The sequence below is a fragment of the Leucoraja erinacea genome, chromosome 6 (assembly GCF_028641065.1).
Source record: "Leucoraja erinacea ecotype New England chromosome 6, Leri_hhj_1, whole genome shotgun sequence".
NCBI lineage: Eukaryota > Metazoa > Chordata > Chondrichthyes > Rajiformes > Rajidae > Leucoraja > Leucoraja erinaceus.
The window spans coordinates 52,657,560-52,676,049 of NC_073382.1; the positions used below are offsets into that span (position 1 = coordinate 52,657,560).

At 40.1% G+C, this 18,490-nt stretch overlaps 1 protein-coding gene across 2 annotated transcripts in view; it reads right to left on the bottom strand.

Moving 5' to 3' along the window:
- Window positions 1-2,687: 2,687 nt before the first annotated feature.
- aasdhppt (aminoadipate-semialdehyde dehydrogenase-phosphopantetheinyl transferase) overlaps window positions 2,688-18,490 on the bottom strand; it is a 34,345-nt gene continuing 18,542 nt past the window's right edge. The window contains exons 3-6 of one of the 2 annotated variants that reach the window (XM_055637052.1): window positions 16,622-16,743; window positions 12,870-13,031; window positions 8,847-8,924; window positions 2,688-4,509 (exon numbers count right to left, since the gene is read on the bottom strand). In XM_055637052.1, the coding sequence (XP_055493027.1) occupies window positions 4,348-4,509; window positions 8,847-8,924; window positions 12,870-13,031; window positions 16,622-16,743 (524 nt within the window). In that variant the 3' untranslated portion in view covers window positions 2,688-4,347. The remainder of the gene's footprint in view (window positions 4,510-8,846; window positions 8,925-12,869; window positions 13,032-16,621; window positions 16,744-18,490) is intronic. The other variant, XM_055637053.1, reaches the window with a different exon arrangement.

An 18,490-nucleotide genomic window follows, 5' to 3' on the forward strand; every position in this document is an offset into this window, starting at 1 on the left:
CTGATATTGCTCTTGATTCTTTGTATACTGGTTCTCGTTGGCATCTCCCTCAACTAAATCCTCTTTTATCTTTCAACATTTTGTCTACCAGCATTCAGAAATATTAAAATAACTTCACTGTAACAATCCTTTGTTGTTACAAAACTATCTTTAGCCATGAATAATCCTTCTATCTTGCAAAATCAGCCAAGCAATGTCCATTCTTTCGATGCATTCTTCACAACTCTGTCACTAAGCCAGATGTATTTATATTTCGGCTAAATCACAACCTCATTGCCTACATCTTCCTACTACTTCCCAAGTTCTAAGATATGTGCAGTCTTTATATTGATATATTCATTTAGTTACATAATCAAATATATATATTAATTTGAGTTTTCCCATTAAATTGCTGGGAAGTTTAATTATATTATTGGCATTGTTGAGTATATTGTTAGGTATTAAAATCAATAGTACAAGCCAACTGTGGAAGAAAACTTTGGATCGTGTACAAACTCCGTACAGTCAGGTTCGAACCCGGAATTCTGGCAGAATAAGTCAGCAACTCTTCCGCTGCTCCACTGTGGTGCCCAAAGCTATAAAATATACGAGACAACCCGTTTTGTCCCAGTTGTGACGCCAGATCAAAATGGCGATTTGAAACCGGCGGCGTGCCGGGCAACCCTCCCCCAACTACGCACGCTCGCCGACGATGGTGCCTGGGGAGGGGGAGAAAGTTAATTAAAGATTATAAAGGGATATCTATCTATCTATATATAACTAAAACCCTGATCTTGTCTTCCGGTTGGCGCGGTCTTTCTATTTGCGCAAAAACGGTATGCGATAACGCTACGATTTTTCGCCAGCTCACTCACCGTTCTCCTGTGCTGCGAGTGCACCGAGATTTGTTCCGATCGGTGGCATAATGTAAAAGTTAGCAAGGTTTAAAAATCTTAAAAATTGCATGTGCACATATCAATCTGGTCTCCTGCCAGTCAGCGCTGCACAGATTAGTCTCTTCTCCTGTCAGGTCCGCCCCTTCCTGCGTCATTACATCTTTACTGGAGCTGAGGGATGCTCTGGATGGCCGGCAGAGGTCTCCAACCGGACGTAATTTCGGAGGGACCGAAAATGGTCCAGCCCGGCGCGGAGTCACAGATGTTGCCGATGTCACCAAACGGAAAGCGGAGACCCTGATCCCGGCGGAGGAGAACGACCAGCGACCGCTGCGAGTTCCCATCGCATCACCAGCTCCAGCCCCTCTGGTCCCCCTCGCTGGCTCCTGCCCCCCTCCGCCATCTCCGGCAGTGTCGGCGTTCACCTCACCACCAGAGATCCCTGGTGTGACGCCAGATCAAAATGGCGATCTAAAAATGGCGGCAGGCCCGGTAACCCTCCAACTGCACGTGCGGAGTTCCCGTTGTGACGACATGTGGACCCGTTTGGTGCCCGTTGTGACGCCAGTCAAGTAGACACTTCGCACGTGTGGAAATGAGCAGCCTTCCCCCAACTGCGCACGCACGGATAATAGGTCCGGCAACCCTCCAACTACTGCACAGGCGCGGCTGACGGGTTCCAGTTGTGATGCGAGTGATCTCCCTTGTGACGCCAGTCAAAATAGCAATGTGAAAATTGAGTTGGGCCCAGCAACCCTGCCCTAACCACGCACGGATATCGGGCAGGGCAACCCTTCCCAAACTGCGCAGGCGCGGCTATCGGTGCTGGCAAATGGGAGAGGAGTGCCGTTAGCAGGAGAATGTTAATTTAAGTTTTTAAAGGGAATTACTTAGTCAAATCGAACAAAACTTGCTACTGCACACTCCAGGCGAATGGTAAGGTGGGCCTAAAATGTGTGTGCTATTCTGTATTGCGTTCTCGCTGTATTTCGGGAACATACAAACAAATATGTATATATTTGTTTTATATGTTAGTTATATATGGATAGATATATTTCTAAACAATTTAGTCATAAAGCACAGTGGCGCAGTGGTAGAGTTGGTGCTTTACAGCACCAGAATCTCGGGTTTGATTCCAATTATGACTGCTATCTGTACGGAGTTTGTATGTTTTCCCTGTGATCAGGGGTTTTTTTTTCCTGTTTCCTCCCACACTCCAAAGTATAGGTTTGTAGGTTAATTGCCGACTGTAAATTGTCCCTATAGTGTAGGATAGTGCTATTGTAGAGTGTGATCGCTGATCAGCGTGCACCCAGTGGGCCGAAGGGCCTGTTTCCACACTGTTAATTCTAAATTAAAGCTAACGCCTAATGTTAAATTTAGGCTTGATTGATTGAAACCAAAAGCTTTCAGATGTTTTTGCCTTTCAGTTCATGAGATTTTTTTTCTCCGAAAGGGTCAATCACAAATAATTGCATTGTGAACTATCTGTAACCAACAGGAGCGAACATGGCTCCAAAATAAGATGCTGACATCTATGCATGACATTACTTCAGGAGATTGTAACAGAGAAATGCTCTAATAATCTGCTTCAACTCTTCATATGTGGCCTTCTTGTAGAGTGACAGCAGCCTTTGTCAGATGTCATAACAATTTGAGTCAGAAAGCTGGACGGTAATTTGGGAAAAATGAAAGGTCACATCATGTCAGTCTGGAGTGATATTCATTTGACAGGTACAAACTATTAAGAAGCCACAGCATGGAAAATTGCAACATTAATTTTTTTTTGCCTTGTGATCTAGAGAAACAATGTTAGTGAAAATGTGCCATTTATTAGGGATTTTTACAAAAATGGCAAGTATATAATTATATTCCAAATATAGGGGCAGTGCATATAAAACAATAATGTTGATGGAATAAGAACACAGCAGATTCCAGCAATAATCCAGTCAACCCTCTCTAATGCTGAAAATTCCACGCTCCGAAAATCTCTTATTTCAGTTGAGTGGCCAATCTCTGATTTTGAGATACGACAGCTGGTTCCAGATACCCCATCCAGGGAAACATCATTTTTGTCAAGCACTTAATTAATTTTGTATTTCAATTAGATCACTTTCATTTTTCTGAACTCAAATCAGTCTTGCCTGTGTCGTCTCCCCTAATACAACAAACTTGGTATTTCAGCAATCGGGTGAACTTTTGCTGCACTCTGTGTATATTCTGCTTTAGGAAGGGAGCCCAGACCTGTACACAATACAGGTTTCTCCAGAGCTCTACATAATTGGAACAAGACGCCCGACTCTTGTACTCCAATCCTGTTCAAGGATCCTTGTTTCTATCTTTTCTACCAACCTCACATTTTACCTTTTCATTTCATGTTCTAGGAGCAGAATTAAGCCATTCGGCCTATCAACTGTACTCCACTGTACATTTCAAATACGGCTAATCTATCATTCCCCTTCAACTCCATTCTCCTGGGTTCTCCCCATAACTCCTGACACCCATACTAATCTAGAATCTGTCAAATTAAAAATACACAATGACTTGACCTCCACAGCCTTCTGTGGTAATGAATTCCACAGATTCGCCACCCTCTGGCTAAATACATCCCTCTTCTCCTTTCTAAAGATACGTCCTTTTATTCTGAGGCTATGACCTCTGGTCCAAGACTCTCCCACTAGTGGAAACGTCTTCTCCACATCCACTCTATCCAGGCATTTCACCAGTCGGTAATTTTCAGTGAGTCCCCCCTCGTCCTTCTTGTTCTCATGTTCTTTCCCATTTATCCACCTTTCTACATCCAACTGAAGCCTACCTGCAGTCTTCCTGCATTGTCAGCAAACATGGATACATCACACTGGTTTCACTCATCCAGATTATGAACAGCTTGGGATGCTGCATCAATCCCTGCAACACCCCAATAGTCACAACTTTAAAATGTCCCATTTATTCCTAGATTTCTGTATATTTATCGGTCCTGGTCAGTACATTATCCATTAAAAATGCAATCTCATTTTGTTTAATAGTGTGGCATCTTTTCAGCCATTCCTACTCTTAATCTAAAACTCAGACATTTCCAATGGAACATGGTTAGCTGGAGAAAAATACTCTTCAGAACATATCCTTAAACCTTGAAGGCTTTTAGTATTTCAACATTGTGGATTCATTTCATGAATCACGAGAAACAATAGTTTACCTACATATATTTATTCTGTTGTGAAATACTTAATTGAAAAGCATAATGCGTGTTTTTAAATCATCTCAACCTATCAGTGTGTCTATGAATCAGTAGTGTAAAACCAATGGCTTTGACTAAACCCAGAGTGCACATCAAACATTCAGTACAAGGTTTTCTCTCACTCATCCTGAGGAAAAGAGGTAAATAGATTGCAAGTGCCTCCGTTTACTGTCCAGTTTCTGTCATCGTTATTACCGGGGTTTCCACTACTATTCTGCTTCAAGCAGCACCAAGCTATACTGGCATCTTACGCTGGCGACTTGGTTTCTCTTCTTTGGCTTCAAAGTTTCTCCAGTACATTGGATCTTCTGGAGCCATAGTAATAGCTGATGAGGTTAGATCCTGATATGTCAACAGTATGAACTGGGATGGTTCCTCATTGATATTCTCTTGTACCTAAAGAAGCAAGAGTATTAACGTTAAAGATGTGTAAAAAATTGTGACAAATCCAGTTAGAATTTACCATTACAAATGTTCTTATACTCGTTTACAAATGAGCTATATTTGCCCTGAATGATGGTTCCACATAGTCAGACACTGCATGGAAAGTGCAGGTTGAGATAACACGAGAAAAAGGTGCGTTGTATCACTATCCTTACAAAATGAGTTACTTTAACAGACACCATTGTAAAATTCATGTTGGTCTTCTAGACAGTACAAAAGTAATTTATTTGTTAATTCTTGCATATCAATCATCTGTCAAATGTTATTGAATGAACTGCAGATGTTGGAAAATCAAAGATTGACAAAAATGCTGGAGAAACTCAGTGGGTGAGGCAGTATCTATGGAAGGAAGGAAATAGGCAATGTTTCGGGTCAAAACCCTTCTTCAGACTGAAGAAGGGTTTCGACCCGAAACGCTGCCTCACCCGCTGAGTTTCTCCAGCATTTTTGTCTACTGTCAAATATTATCTTTGGTCAAGACAGTGTATTCTTCACTTTCCCAGTGATGCCAATAATAAACAACAGCTTTAAGCCAGAATTTCAAAGTTTTATCACCACATGATAGATTTGCAGATGTATGAAGGAATTTGGGAATGGGAGGGGGGAGACATTGTTCAATAATGGATCAACATTTTCTGTTTTAATTTCCTCGGACTTCCAGTTCATGCCTCAATCCAACAAACTTCTCTGCAGTTACTAGTGCAGATAAACTATTACCTATAGAAACATAGAAACATAGAAATTAGGTGCAGGAGTAGGCCTGCACCGCCATTCAATATGATCATAGCTGATCATCCAACTCAGTATCCCGTACCTGCCTTCTCTCCATACCCCCTGATCCCCTTAGCCACAAGGGCCACATCTAACTCCCTCCTAAATATAGCCAATGAACTGGCCTCAACTACCCTCTGTGGCAGAGAGTTCCAGAGATTCACCACTCTCTGTGTGAAAAAAGTTCTTCTCATCTCGGTTTTAAAGGATTTCCCCCTTATCCTTAAGCTGTGACCCCTTCTCCTGGACTTCCCTAACATCGGGAACAATCTTCCTGCATCTAGCCTGTCCAACCCCTTAAGAATTTTGTAAGTTTCTATAAGATCCCCTCTCAATCTCCTAAATTCTAGAGAGTATAAACCAAGTCTATCCAGTCTTTCTTCATAAGACAGTCCTGACATCCCAGGAATCAGTCTGGTGAACCGTCTCTGCACTCCCTCTATGGCAATAATGTCCTTCCTCAGATTTGGAGACCAAAACTGTACGCAATACTCCAGGTGTGGTCTCACCAAGACCCTGTACAACTGCAGTAGAACTTCCCTGCTCCTATACTCAAATCCTTTTGCAATGAAAGCTAACATACCATTCGCTTTCTTTACTGCCTGCTGCACCTGCATGCCTACCTTCAATGACTGGTGTACCATGACACCCAGGTCTCGCTGCATCTCCCCCTTTCCCAATTGGCCACCATTTAGATAATAGTCTGCTTTCCCGTTTTTGCCACCAAAATGGATAACCTCACATTTATCCACATTATACTGCATCTGCCAAACATTTGCCCACTCACCCAGCCTATCCAAGTCACCTTGCAGTCTCCTAGCATCCTCCTCACAGCTAACACTGCCCCCCAGCTTAGTGTCATCCGCAAACTTGGAGATATTGCCTTCAATTCCCTCATCCAGATCATTAATATATATTGTAAATAGCTGGGGTCCCAGCACTGAGCCTTGCGGTACCCCACTAGTCACTGCCTGCCATTGTGAAAAGGACCCGTTTACTCCTACTCTTTGCTTCCTGTTTGCCAGCCAGTTCTCTATCCACATCAATACTGAACCCCCAATGCCATGTGCTTTAAGTTTGAATACTAATCTCTTATGTGGGACCTTGTCGAAAGCCTTCTGGAAGTCCAGATACACCACATCCACTGGTTCTCCCCTATCAACGCTGCTAGTTACATCCTCGAAAAATTCTATAAGATTCGTCAGACATGATTTGCCTTTCGTAAATCCATGCTGACTTTGTCCAATGATTTCACCACTTTCCAAATGTGCTGCTATCCCATCTTTAATAACTGACTCTAGCAGTTTCCCCTCTACCGATGTTAGACTAACTGGTCTGTAATTCCCCATTTTCTCTCTCCCTCCCTTCTTAAAAAGTGGGGTTACATTTGCTACCCGCCAATCTTCAGGAACTACTCCAGAATCTAAAGAGTTTTGAAAGATTATTACTAATGCATCCACTATTTCTGGAGCTACTTCCTTAAGTACTCTGGGATGCAGCCTATCTGGCCCTGAGGATTTATCGGCCTTTAATCCATTCAATTTACCCAACGTCACTTCCCGGCTAACCTGGATTTCACTCAATTCCTCCAACTCCTTTGACCCGCGGTCCCCTGCTATTTCCGGCAAATTATTTATGTCTTCCTTAGTGAAGACGGAACCAAAGTAGTTATTCAATTGGTCCGCCATATCCATGTTCCCCATGATCAACTCACCTGTTTCTGACTGCAAGGGACCTACATTTGTTTTAACTAATCTCTTTCTTTTCACATATCTGTCAATCACACTATGTTTCCCATCAGGATTTCTTTGGAAATCTATATAACTAAAAGTCCGATCTTGACCACTTCCTGTCTGCTCTGTATATTTATTTTAGAAAAAACGCTACCATACATCGCTATGATTTTTCGCCATCTTACTCAGTCCGAGGCAGCCCGAGGATTTTTCCAATCGATGAAAAATAGAAAAGTTATGAATGCTTAAAAAATCTTGAGATTTTCCTATCGATGAAAAATAAGAGATTTTAGCGTTTAAAAAATCTTGAGATTCTCTCTCCTGAAGGTCATGCCCCTTCCGGAGGGACACGGAAGTGTTGAGTGCCTCAGTCAGTCTCTGCAAGATGGGGGAGCAAGAGGGTCACGACTCTCAGTCGAGCTGTGCATAACACTGAACACATGTCTACTAAACTGTGAGTGATTTTATTGACCCGTCAGTGTCCTTAATGTGATTTGAAAATATAGTTTGGAAATGCTAAAGCTGCGTAGCCTTTGGTTTGAAAATGCTAAAGCTGTGCTGCCTTTGGTTTGGAAATGCTAAAGCTGTGTAGCCTTTGGTTTGGAAATGCTAAAGCTGTGCTGCCTAATTAAAGTTGCCTTGCCTTCTATATAATTAAAAGTCTAATCTTGACCACTTCCTGTTTGCGATTTATATTGATTTTAGAAAAAAATATACCACGTATGGCAGATTTTTGGCTATCTTACTTAAGAGTCTCCCTCCGCTCATCAGCTGCTGAGGATTTTTCCCATTGATGAAAAACAAAAGTTAGTGTTTAAAAAATGTTGACTCCTGTCAATCACACCATGAAGGCCACTCCCCTTCTGGTGGGAGGGGGGGGGACTATAAAAGTAGGCGTGGCTCAGTCTGAGTCTCGTGACCTCGCGCACTGGGAGAGGTCACGACTCGCTGTCTTTAGAGGCCTTGCACCCTGCTTGAAATGGTATGAAACTGTACTTGAATTTGGTGGCCTTGAACCCTGCTTGAAATGGAATTTCAAGGAATAGCCGTGAGTACAGCCACCAGGGTCTCCTGCACTCCACGCTTACTTCCCTTCCTCATCGTCACCGACCTTCGCTCATCTTGTATCCTTGGTGTAGCAACCTTATTGTGGGTCCTATCCAGGAAGCTCTTGTTTTCCCGGATGGTCCCGAGATCATCCAGCTGCTGCTCCAGTTTCCTAACACGGTCCTTCAGGAGCTGCACCATGACTTCCCACATCCTGCAAGAGTTAAACTTCAACAACTTGCCTGCCATTATTTCAGTAGACAAATCCCAATTGGTGGAGCCTCTCACTTTCTCTACCTTTGAGTGTAGTATCATCACCTCGGCATCCTCGCCGAAGACTTTTCAGCCAATACTTGCTTTTTGCTGCTACTGGCCGCTGTTTCTCTTTGACCTTAACGGTAAACACACGAACCTGGCATTTGGCGCTTTATTAAATTGCCTCTGACTCACCTTTTCTGCCAATACTCACTCTCGCTGCTTCTAGCTGCTGCTTCTCTACGACCTTCACGGTAAACACTCGAACCTGGCCTTTGGCGCGCTTTTTAAATCTCCGTTCTCTCTGACTCACCTTCTTTAAGCCAATACTCACACTCGCTGCTTCTCTTTCTACACATTTTGTTGATTGTAAATTTAGATGCTTCTGCTACACAAAATTACACACCTGCATTTGTATTACTTTATAAGTTACTTTTAAAGGAGGCAACGCAGACAGACCTTCTATAGATAAAATGTTATTACCTCTCCTGGGTATTTGCCAATGGTGTCTTGTTTACCAAGTGCAACAGCAACATGATGACGATCATCCAGCATAGTTTCCTAATTTAAAAAGCATTATTTAGTTTTGTATACATGGAGATAAGCTAAATATGACGGTTTAGACCGAGATTTACTGCAGGCAGAGGCAATTAGTTTAACTTGGCATAATGTTTGGCATGAAGGGCTTGTTCCGAGGTTGTACAATGTAAAAAAACACAAAAGTACCTGCTTTATGTTAGAAGAATGGAAATGCAGTTTTATTCTGTTGTTGATTGAGAATCTTCATACATGAAGCATGCTGTTAGCATACAGATACAGGAAGTAATTATGTAAAATGGAATGCTCCTTTACTGCAAGAGGTTGAAGACAAAGAGTAAGGAAGTCTTGCTACAAATATACAAGACAGTGTACTGTTTGTAGTTTTTAAGGACAGACACATTTTGGATGTTATCCTTGGGTCTGAAGGTATCCAACCAAGAGCTGGTGCAGTGAAGGTTACCAAGATTAATCCTAGGATGAAGGGACCGTGTATAAAGAAAGATTGATGGAAAAATGAGGGGCGACCTCAATGAAATACAAAACTCTATGGAATTGTCTGAATGGGAACGTCTAAATCCAGCCTCAGGGTAAGGGATAACCTCACTTTAAACAGATGAAGAGCCATCTCTCAATGGAAGACTAGACATTTTTGGAATTCTCTACACCAGAGGACGTTGGATGGTGATCCATTAACAATACCAATGGCTAAGATGACAGATTTTTGGGCAACAGTGGAAATTAAAGTTATGAAGATTGGAAAAAAAAGCAAGAGCTGTTGTTAAGGACAGAGCAGGCATGATCTCACTGAATGGCTGAGGTTGCGTTTGGGGTCTTGTGGTTAAGTCCCGCTTCCATGTAATGTCACTCCTCATGATGAAGATCTTCGCCATAGACAACAATTCCAGTGGATTCTGAGGGATAAGATATACATCCATTTGGGAAGACAGTGGCTGATCAGTGATATTCAGCATGGTTTTATGAATGGGAGTATATCTCACAAATTTGATAAGAGTTTTTTAAATAACCCAGGTGGTTGAGGGCAGGACAGCAGACATAGTCTATATGGGTTTCAGCAAAGACTTTAAGGTTCTGCATTGTAGGCTGCTTCGAAAGGTTAGATCGCATATGATTATGGGAGAACTAGCTAACTATATACGGAAGATAGACACAAAATGCTGGAGTAACTCAGCAGGACAGGCAGCATCTCTGGAGATACAGAATTGATTTAAAGGTGGGAAACAAAGTGTGACGTTTGAAAGTCGTTTTTAAGACTGGAGGCTTTTGACTAGTGGTGCAAGGCCTGATTAGTAAGATTGCAGATGATAGTATAGTAGGTGGTGTCATAGAAAGTGAAGAGGCATATAAAACTAATCAACCAATCCCCTCCTGACATTCTACTTCAGCCAACACCTCTTCCATACTGCCCAAGTGTTGATGTTACAATTCCATTGTTTTGTTTTGAGCTGGTCTGTGCCTGCCATTTTGTGTGAAGTAAATGGTACTTGCTACTTCATCAGTCCAAGATTATCCAACTTGAGATGCACCTTCCAATCACCAATTCTTTTGATGCTTGCAGAATTACTCCAAAATGGAGAGTTACCTCTCATTACCCACTGGCTGCAGTTTTTCTCGGTCTCCTTGGTGAAAACTCCGTCAAATGCTGCTTGGATTTCAACATCATTCAATCCAAGCTCCAAGCTGCACATTCAGCTGTTTTGTCCATGATCATGCACGGTTGCATTCAAGAGTCGCTTGTTCTAGTAGAACTCATGAGCATTGATGGGGAGTATTTGGCATCTAAGAACAATGCTGGTGACATCTTCTATCACAACTGATGTCTGAGTACAGTAAAGGTAAAAGCAACTGCAGATTAGATTGGGCTTGCTTTTAGAGGAAGATATTTTTGGGCAATGTTTCCACTTACTGAATGAATGCGAGGGCAGCTACAAAGAGCCCAAGTCCTCCAAACGGCCCTTTTATCAGTGCTTCCAAATTCAGTTACAAACTCTACTCCAGTGATCTTTGATTTAAACTCCCATACACCAAAATTAATAAAAGAGGATTGGGGGATAACAATTAAAGCACAAATAAGGTTCAGGGCTTTGTGTATTGAGATTATGAAAATAAAAGCAAGGCAGTGTTATTGAATTTTCACATTGTTTAGATAGGCTCTATGCATGGTCATGGAAAAAGGTATAGCATATCATTCAATCTAATACCACTAATTGAAGGGAAATTATAATTATGAAACAAACTTTTTTCTGGAAAACAAAATTAATGTATCCAATTATGGTTTGGTGAGAATGTTTTCAAAGTATTGGCAGGGTTTTCATTTTTATTTTATGGCAAATCAATAATGAACAGGCAATCTTAGCACAGGAAAAAATAAATTAACAGTGTGAAAATATGAAATGCACTATCCAGTTACTTTTGAGGCAGATTTTAACACTACAAAACCTGATTTATTACTTTATTAGAAACTAATAACATACACAGAAAAGATAATGTTATTGAATCATATCTCCAATTAAATTGGTGGTACATGATGGAATTACAGTATCACCAACAGCTAAAGCACGGTTAGCTTTCAGTTATTCACAACTTTATCAACAATTTGGTAAAGTGGACCAAATATCACATTTCCAAGCTTACTGAAGACATTATGTGGGCTCAAGGGTGGACACGGATGTGGAGGAGATTTCAGTGAATAAAGATGCTGAGTGAATGGGCAAAAACGTGGCGGGGACAATATAATGTATAAAATGTGTTACCTACAATGGCCACAAAACAAAGGCAGAGTAATTTTTATTAGCAATGCAGATTTTGTAACTTTGGTATTGAAAGGAATCAAGGTATATTTGCACTAAAGTCAATGAAAGTTAACATAGAAGTGCAACAAGCAAAAAGGAATGCAAATGGTATAGATGAGCAACTACAGATGCTGGATTATGAAAAAAGACAAAATGCTGAGTAACTCAGCAGGTCAGGCAGCATCTCTGGACAACGTGGAAAGGTGACATTTTGCGTCTGAACCCTTCTTCACACTGATTATCTTGCTAATGGTATGTTGGTATTAATAAGAAGCTGAGAGCACAAGAGTACAATTGCTCTACACCTAATACAGTATATAGAGCACATTTAAATTTAATTTAACAGCTACATTTAATTGTAGAAAATTCAAATATTCTCAATTATTTTTAAATCTGCTAAGTATAAATAATTTACTGGGCACGTCTTTATCTAGCCAATCACTGGACATGAACATTTTTAGATCCAGATGCTATTCTGATCCATTTCTGTGCCTTAAGTAAGGACAATTATCAAAACATGTTTGATTTAAAGGCATTCCACTGTATATAACATCTATAAGATAGAAATATGCCCCAATGTCTCTCTACAGAAGGGTTAATAAACAGAAAATGTGTGCCAATGTGGCAATAAGAGTTGGATCAAAATCTCCCAAGGAAATTTCGAGAATGTGGTGATTTAAAAAGGGGAATTCAGAAATATAGGAGTGTGAAAGCTTAAAATACAGCTTCCTTTTGCCGTAGTCCTGATAGAACAGATAAGAGATTAGAGTAAAATAAATAGTGGATTGGGAATTTTGCAGGATGGGAGATGGTGTAGATTATTGGTACTGAATAGTAAGAGCCCATAAATGGATTTAACCCACGCAATCACAGGGAGAACATGCAAACTCCGTACAGAAGCACCCATAATCAGGATCAAACCCGGGTGTCTGGCACTGTAAGGCAGCAACTCTACCGCTGTGCCACTCTATAAATGTTATCTTTACTGTATGTCTGCAGATAGTAATGGAGGATGAAATGCAATTTTAAGTTCCATCTTTTAAATAATGATCAAAGATGGGATAACAAAATCAAGAATTTCCATTATTCACTCGAACAAGTAGAATTTTCAATGAAGAGAACACCGGATAACTTGCACTAAATTTATGTTATTTACCTCAAACGCCCAGGTTTTTTCCTCTTCTCCATCCAAAAACATTATTGTCTCCTTATGAACATGCCCTTCTTGCAAATGTAATGGCGAGACATGGAATTCAATTCTCTGCAGATCAAATCCAACGCCAATGCCTACCGCCTTTATAAAGCTTTCTTTCAGAGCCTGGAAATTAACCCATTGCATCTATCAGATGTTATTTTAAGTGTTTTTTTGTTTCCAAATTAGAAAATCTTCAGTTGTGAAACTTAAAGTAGAACAAGAAAATTTGGTGTGGCAATCATTATAATAAACAATGTAACCATTATGAATTCACTAACACTCAGAAATCAGTAAAAGAAAATAAAGTTTAATATAAAGGTACATTTTCTTAACAGGTGCCTTCTTAAAAATTAATTCATCAATTGTATCTGTATCAAGTCATTCATTCCTTCAAAAGACCTATGATGTTTGTCAATCATACTTAGCCCACACAAACAAACATGCCCCATCTACGCTAGTCCCACCTGCCTGCGTTTGGCCCATATCCCTCTAAACCTATGATAGACACAAAAAGCTGGAGTAACTCAGCAGACTGAAGAAAGGTCTTGACCCAAAACGTCACCCTTTCCTTCTCTCCAGGAAAGCTGCCTGTCCCACTGAGTTATTCTACCTTTGTGTCTATCTTCAGTTTAAGCTAGCACCTGCAGTTCCTTCATACACATTTCCTCTAAACCTATCCTATCCATGTACCTGTCTAAATGCTTCTTAAAGGTTGTGATAGTCCCTGCCTCAACTCCCTCCTTCGGCAGCTCGTTCCATACACCCACTACTACTCTTTGTGTAAAAATACCCCTCAGATTCATATTAAATCTTTCACCTTAAATTATTCTTAGAATAATGAGAAAAGTAATAGTAGACTTTGAATAGTAGAATAACTATTACATTCTACTGTTATTGATTAAAGTATGGAATTATACAGTTTAAATTGAATATCATAATTCGAAACCAAATTAGTTCCCTTAATTGATATTTGACTAATTTGATAGTTATTTTACTCTTCCATACTTTTGACAAAGGTATTGCATCTTTTTTGACAAAGGTATTGCATTAAGTCAGAGTATAATTTGTGTAACATGGATTTAAATAATTACTGAGCTTCTATTTCCCTTTGAACGCTAGCCCCTTGGAGTTTTTGCTCCAACGATTGTTTGCACCCTCCTCCAATACTAACAGGTTCTTCAACCAGCATTTGATGCAAAATATTTACAGCTACAGTTTTTCTACTCTGCAATTATTCTGCTTCCTTTATCTGTGTCATCCAATTCCAATGTCGTTTTTATTTAACCATGGCGTTTTAACATCCCCCAGGTGCTTTTTGCATGTTCCATTTCCCTTTCATTTTTCAATTCCACTTTTAGCATTCCTCATGGTTGTCGAGAAAATTATTAATATTTTTATTTTAAGTCTTTCTGTTTATGTCTAAATTATTTTTCAGGAGATTTTTGATTTAATATGAAAATGTAACATCTTGTGGTTGTATTTGCATTCTCTGCCTTTATAATCAAATCCCAGAGTTAGAGTTCCAGCAAACTATCTGTTCATTGAGAGCAAAGTTAAAATAGTCATGTAGGCCAGTGGTTGTGCAGATCCTAGTTTCCTTCTACATTTTCAAAGCTCTCAAGATAACGTAAACTGAGAATTATAATATACTAGGCTAAGTGGGAGCCGTTAGGTCCCAGCATCACACGGGAGGGCTGGTTCCCCAACGCAATATTCTACCTCTCTACCAATTCCAATATTGGTGGCCGGGGGGGGGGACTTTCTGGAGCGCTAGTATGGGTGTTGTGGGGGCTGAAGGGATTGGTTTCCAGAGGGCTAGTATGGACATTGTGGGCCAAATGGATTACTGGGCTGGCAGCTCAGTCACTCAAGCATGTTGTGCTGGCAGCTCACTCACTCATGGCTGGTGGGCCGGCAGTTGACTCACGGCTATTCCTTGAAATTCCATTTCAAGCATGGTGTAAGGCCACCAAATTCAAGTGCAGTTTCTTACCACTTCAAGCAGGGTGCAAGGCCACCAAACCCAAGTGCAGTTTCATACAATTTCAAGCAGGGTGCAAGGCCACTAAAGACAGCAAGTTGTGACCTCTCCCTCCTCCATCTTGCAGAAGCTGAGCCACGCCCACACCTCTGGGTTTTATAGCCCCTCCCACACCAACCAGAAGGGGCGTGGCCTTCATGGCGTGATTGACAGGAGAGAGAATCTCAACATTTTGTTAAACACTAATAACATTTTTTTTAATCGATGGGAAAAATCCTCGGCACCTGATGAACGGAGGGGGACTCAGAGTAAGATGGCCAAAAATCACAGCGTAACTGGCAGCGTTTTTTCTAAAATCAATATACAGAACAGGAAGCGGTCAAGATCAAACTTTTAGTAATATAGATAGCACAGTTGTTGCCAACACCATTTGTGACAAACATAAGTTTCTGAGTCTGCTGAATTTCATGAGCTACATTTGCACTTTGTACAATACAAACTTGGTTTTGCTACTCAAGTCTGAAATAACCAGAGGATCTTCTGCGAAACCTCACTAATGAGAGGGTTTCTGAAGAATGACATGGCTTTACCTTTGGATGTCAATTTTGTTGAGGGCGGGGGGTTGTTCATGGGATTCAGAAAAAGAGGCTAAAGGTAAATACTACTACGGGGGGGGGGGGGGGGGGGGGGGGGGAATCAATAAATACTTTACGTTTGTCTATTGTGCGCAACAAATCTACCTTTGGCATCAAAACATTATATTACAGAAAAAAATTACTCCAACTTTCTGATTTTAGTTTAATTTCTTGCTATGCTTTGAGGACTACTTTGATTACACTGGCTCTTGCACTTTGGATGAATGCTTTTACAATGATCCTTGTATTTTATGTTGTGAACTAATTTCATTTGGTATAATACAGAGTGACAGTAAATATGGAAAGTAATTTGACTGATTTTGAAAGATAAGATTAAGAGCAGAGTTAATCCCTTCAGCCCATCCAGTCTGCTCAGCCATTTGATCATAGCAGATCTATTGGTGACATAATGCCCTAATTAAACTATTTACTCGATAGCTTAAAACTGTTAACTTGCATTATCTCACTCCAGGACCACAGTTAAAGATGATCCAGAGCGGAATGAAATTCAGCCTGTCATCTAAATATGTTGCCATGCTTGGAGCATCCCACTGTTTTAGTAGTCCACAATCTTGCTTTAAATAGTTGGCCCTCAGTGATCCCCACCTCAACCATTCCCCGAATGCTCCGTGAACCAAATTATCCTAATTCCTCTCCACGGAGAATTAAAATGGATAGTGCTTTATAAACGATTCTTCACACAGATTATTTTTCCTTCTTTGTTATAAACCATTTTAAATGAAAGGTACCTTTGGAAAATCAGCTTTAATATCTCATGCCTATCTACAATTTTCTTCATAGATTTCACTCAGATGAATTCACCCGATACGCTCTCTGACTTTCATGTCGTGGAGCATGTCCAAAACTGGACACATTGTAAATTGGTATGACCACTGCATCAGCTGATCATTGTTTTTTTGCAACCATACTCTGTCCTTGTACGACTAACCTTGTGACATGTCCAGTTAAAATAACCATACAGCAGTCACCCGTAAAGCAACATATCAAAGCATATTGCATTTTATATTGCAAAACTTGTAAACTTGTCTTTATTTATCTATGTTGAAATTGGCACTTTTTAAAAAAATGAAACATACCCAGTATCTGTAAAATATGTCCAGTTTTTCCCATTCATCACCTGCTGTATGGATTGTATTCCATTCATGATCTGTGAATTGTCTTTTCATAATTCGGAAAAATTCTGCAACAGAGGTGCTACCTACCAAAGGATAAAAAAAATCCCCCAATTATTTAACCATTTATTTGGTAAACAAAGCTAAAATAAAACCAACACAATGAAGGAATTTCAAATAGTTTGGATAAGTTGAAGATAGGTCGGTTAGTTAATTTACAGGCTACACAAAAATTTGAGTTGTTTTGTGAAGGTTGGTGCCAAAGAATACTGTAAAATATAGATCAGTCACAGAAATGGGCAAAGAAATGTCAGATGGAGTTTAATCTGAGGTAGTGCAAAAAATTGCAAGAAGGCACACATTGTTATAGCTTTATATAAGTTTGGTTTGGCAACATGTGGAATATGGAGTGCAGTTCTGGTTGTGAAACCAGGGCAGGACGTGCACAGTAAATGGCAGAGTGCTGTAGAGTGTTGCAGAACAGATCTGGAGTAGTCACATGATTCCCTGAAAATGGCAAGTCAGGTCTTTGGAGCACAAGAGGTTGTGGAATAATCTTAGAGGTGTACAAGATCATGAAGGGCATGGTAAAATGAATGCTCAGTCAAATTCAAGAGCATAGGCATGGATGAGGGATGAGATTTCAGAGGGGCATCAGTTGTAGCATTCTCACTCAGAGGGTAGTAATTATCTGAATGAGTTGCTAATGAAAGCTGTAGAAGTGGATAGAATTATGACTTCTAAAAGCCATTTGGGCATAGATAAGAAGGGTTTAAAGGGCCATGGGCCAAATGGGACCAATATTCCAACTTGGTCTGCAAGAACAAGGTGGGCTGAAGGGCCTGTTTCTGTGCTGTACAGTTGTATTGCTCTTTCACTGTGATGCAGCTGGTTTGATTGAAAAGGTTGTATGCTGATAATTACCAAGTTATTTATAGAAGCTTTTATAGAAGTACTTACATGAACATTTCAGAGTGCTGAATTTATACATGACTGTTGATAGATGCTTAAATGTTCTGGATTTACCAGATTACAAGAACAGGGGACTATTATATATCAGAAATTTAATGGCTGGGAATTATAAATAACATTTGAACAAGCGAATTTCACCATTAGAAAAAAAATCACAATAAAAATATCTTGGATAGTGACTAATAAAATTCCCCTTACAACTTGATTAGGCTTACATGTCAGTCTCACGTTCTATTTTTGATTGCAATGCAAGTTGTTAACTGTACATTTTCCCTCCCTCGATATGGCATTTGAAATTTGACTGAATGGAGAATTTGTCTAACTAAAGCATTTTGAAAAATTGTGAAGTAACGAGCATAATACAATAAAAGAGTCCAATCAAGTAGCTAGAATGGTTCATTCAGTAACAAATCAGGTACAGAAATGACAGGAAAGTTTGCAATAAGGAATAAAAGAAAAAAAGCAGAATTGATGCGAGTCCCTTTAAAATCCACAACAAATTAAAACCCAGAAGAATAGCACTATACTGTAGGAGTTGCTTGACACCGTCAAAACGACTGGCTGTCACCAATTAATGATTATCACACTTAAAAAGGTACTTAGGCCTTAAGTAATTTGGTTTAGAGTGCCATCTTCAATTTGTATCCACAATGAAATAACAGGAAAATTGTGAGACCCGATGGAGGGCATTTTTGTTAAGTTAATGGTATGACATTTATCCCATGGACAACTTGTGCAATTAATCGGCAAGTATGAAGTGATTGTAGCATTTCTTGTCAAATGATTGCACTTTAAGTATCTTTGCTACTTTGACAATAATTATTTTAAAGCAGGAAATTAATTCACAAAATCGTATTATAA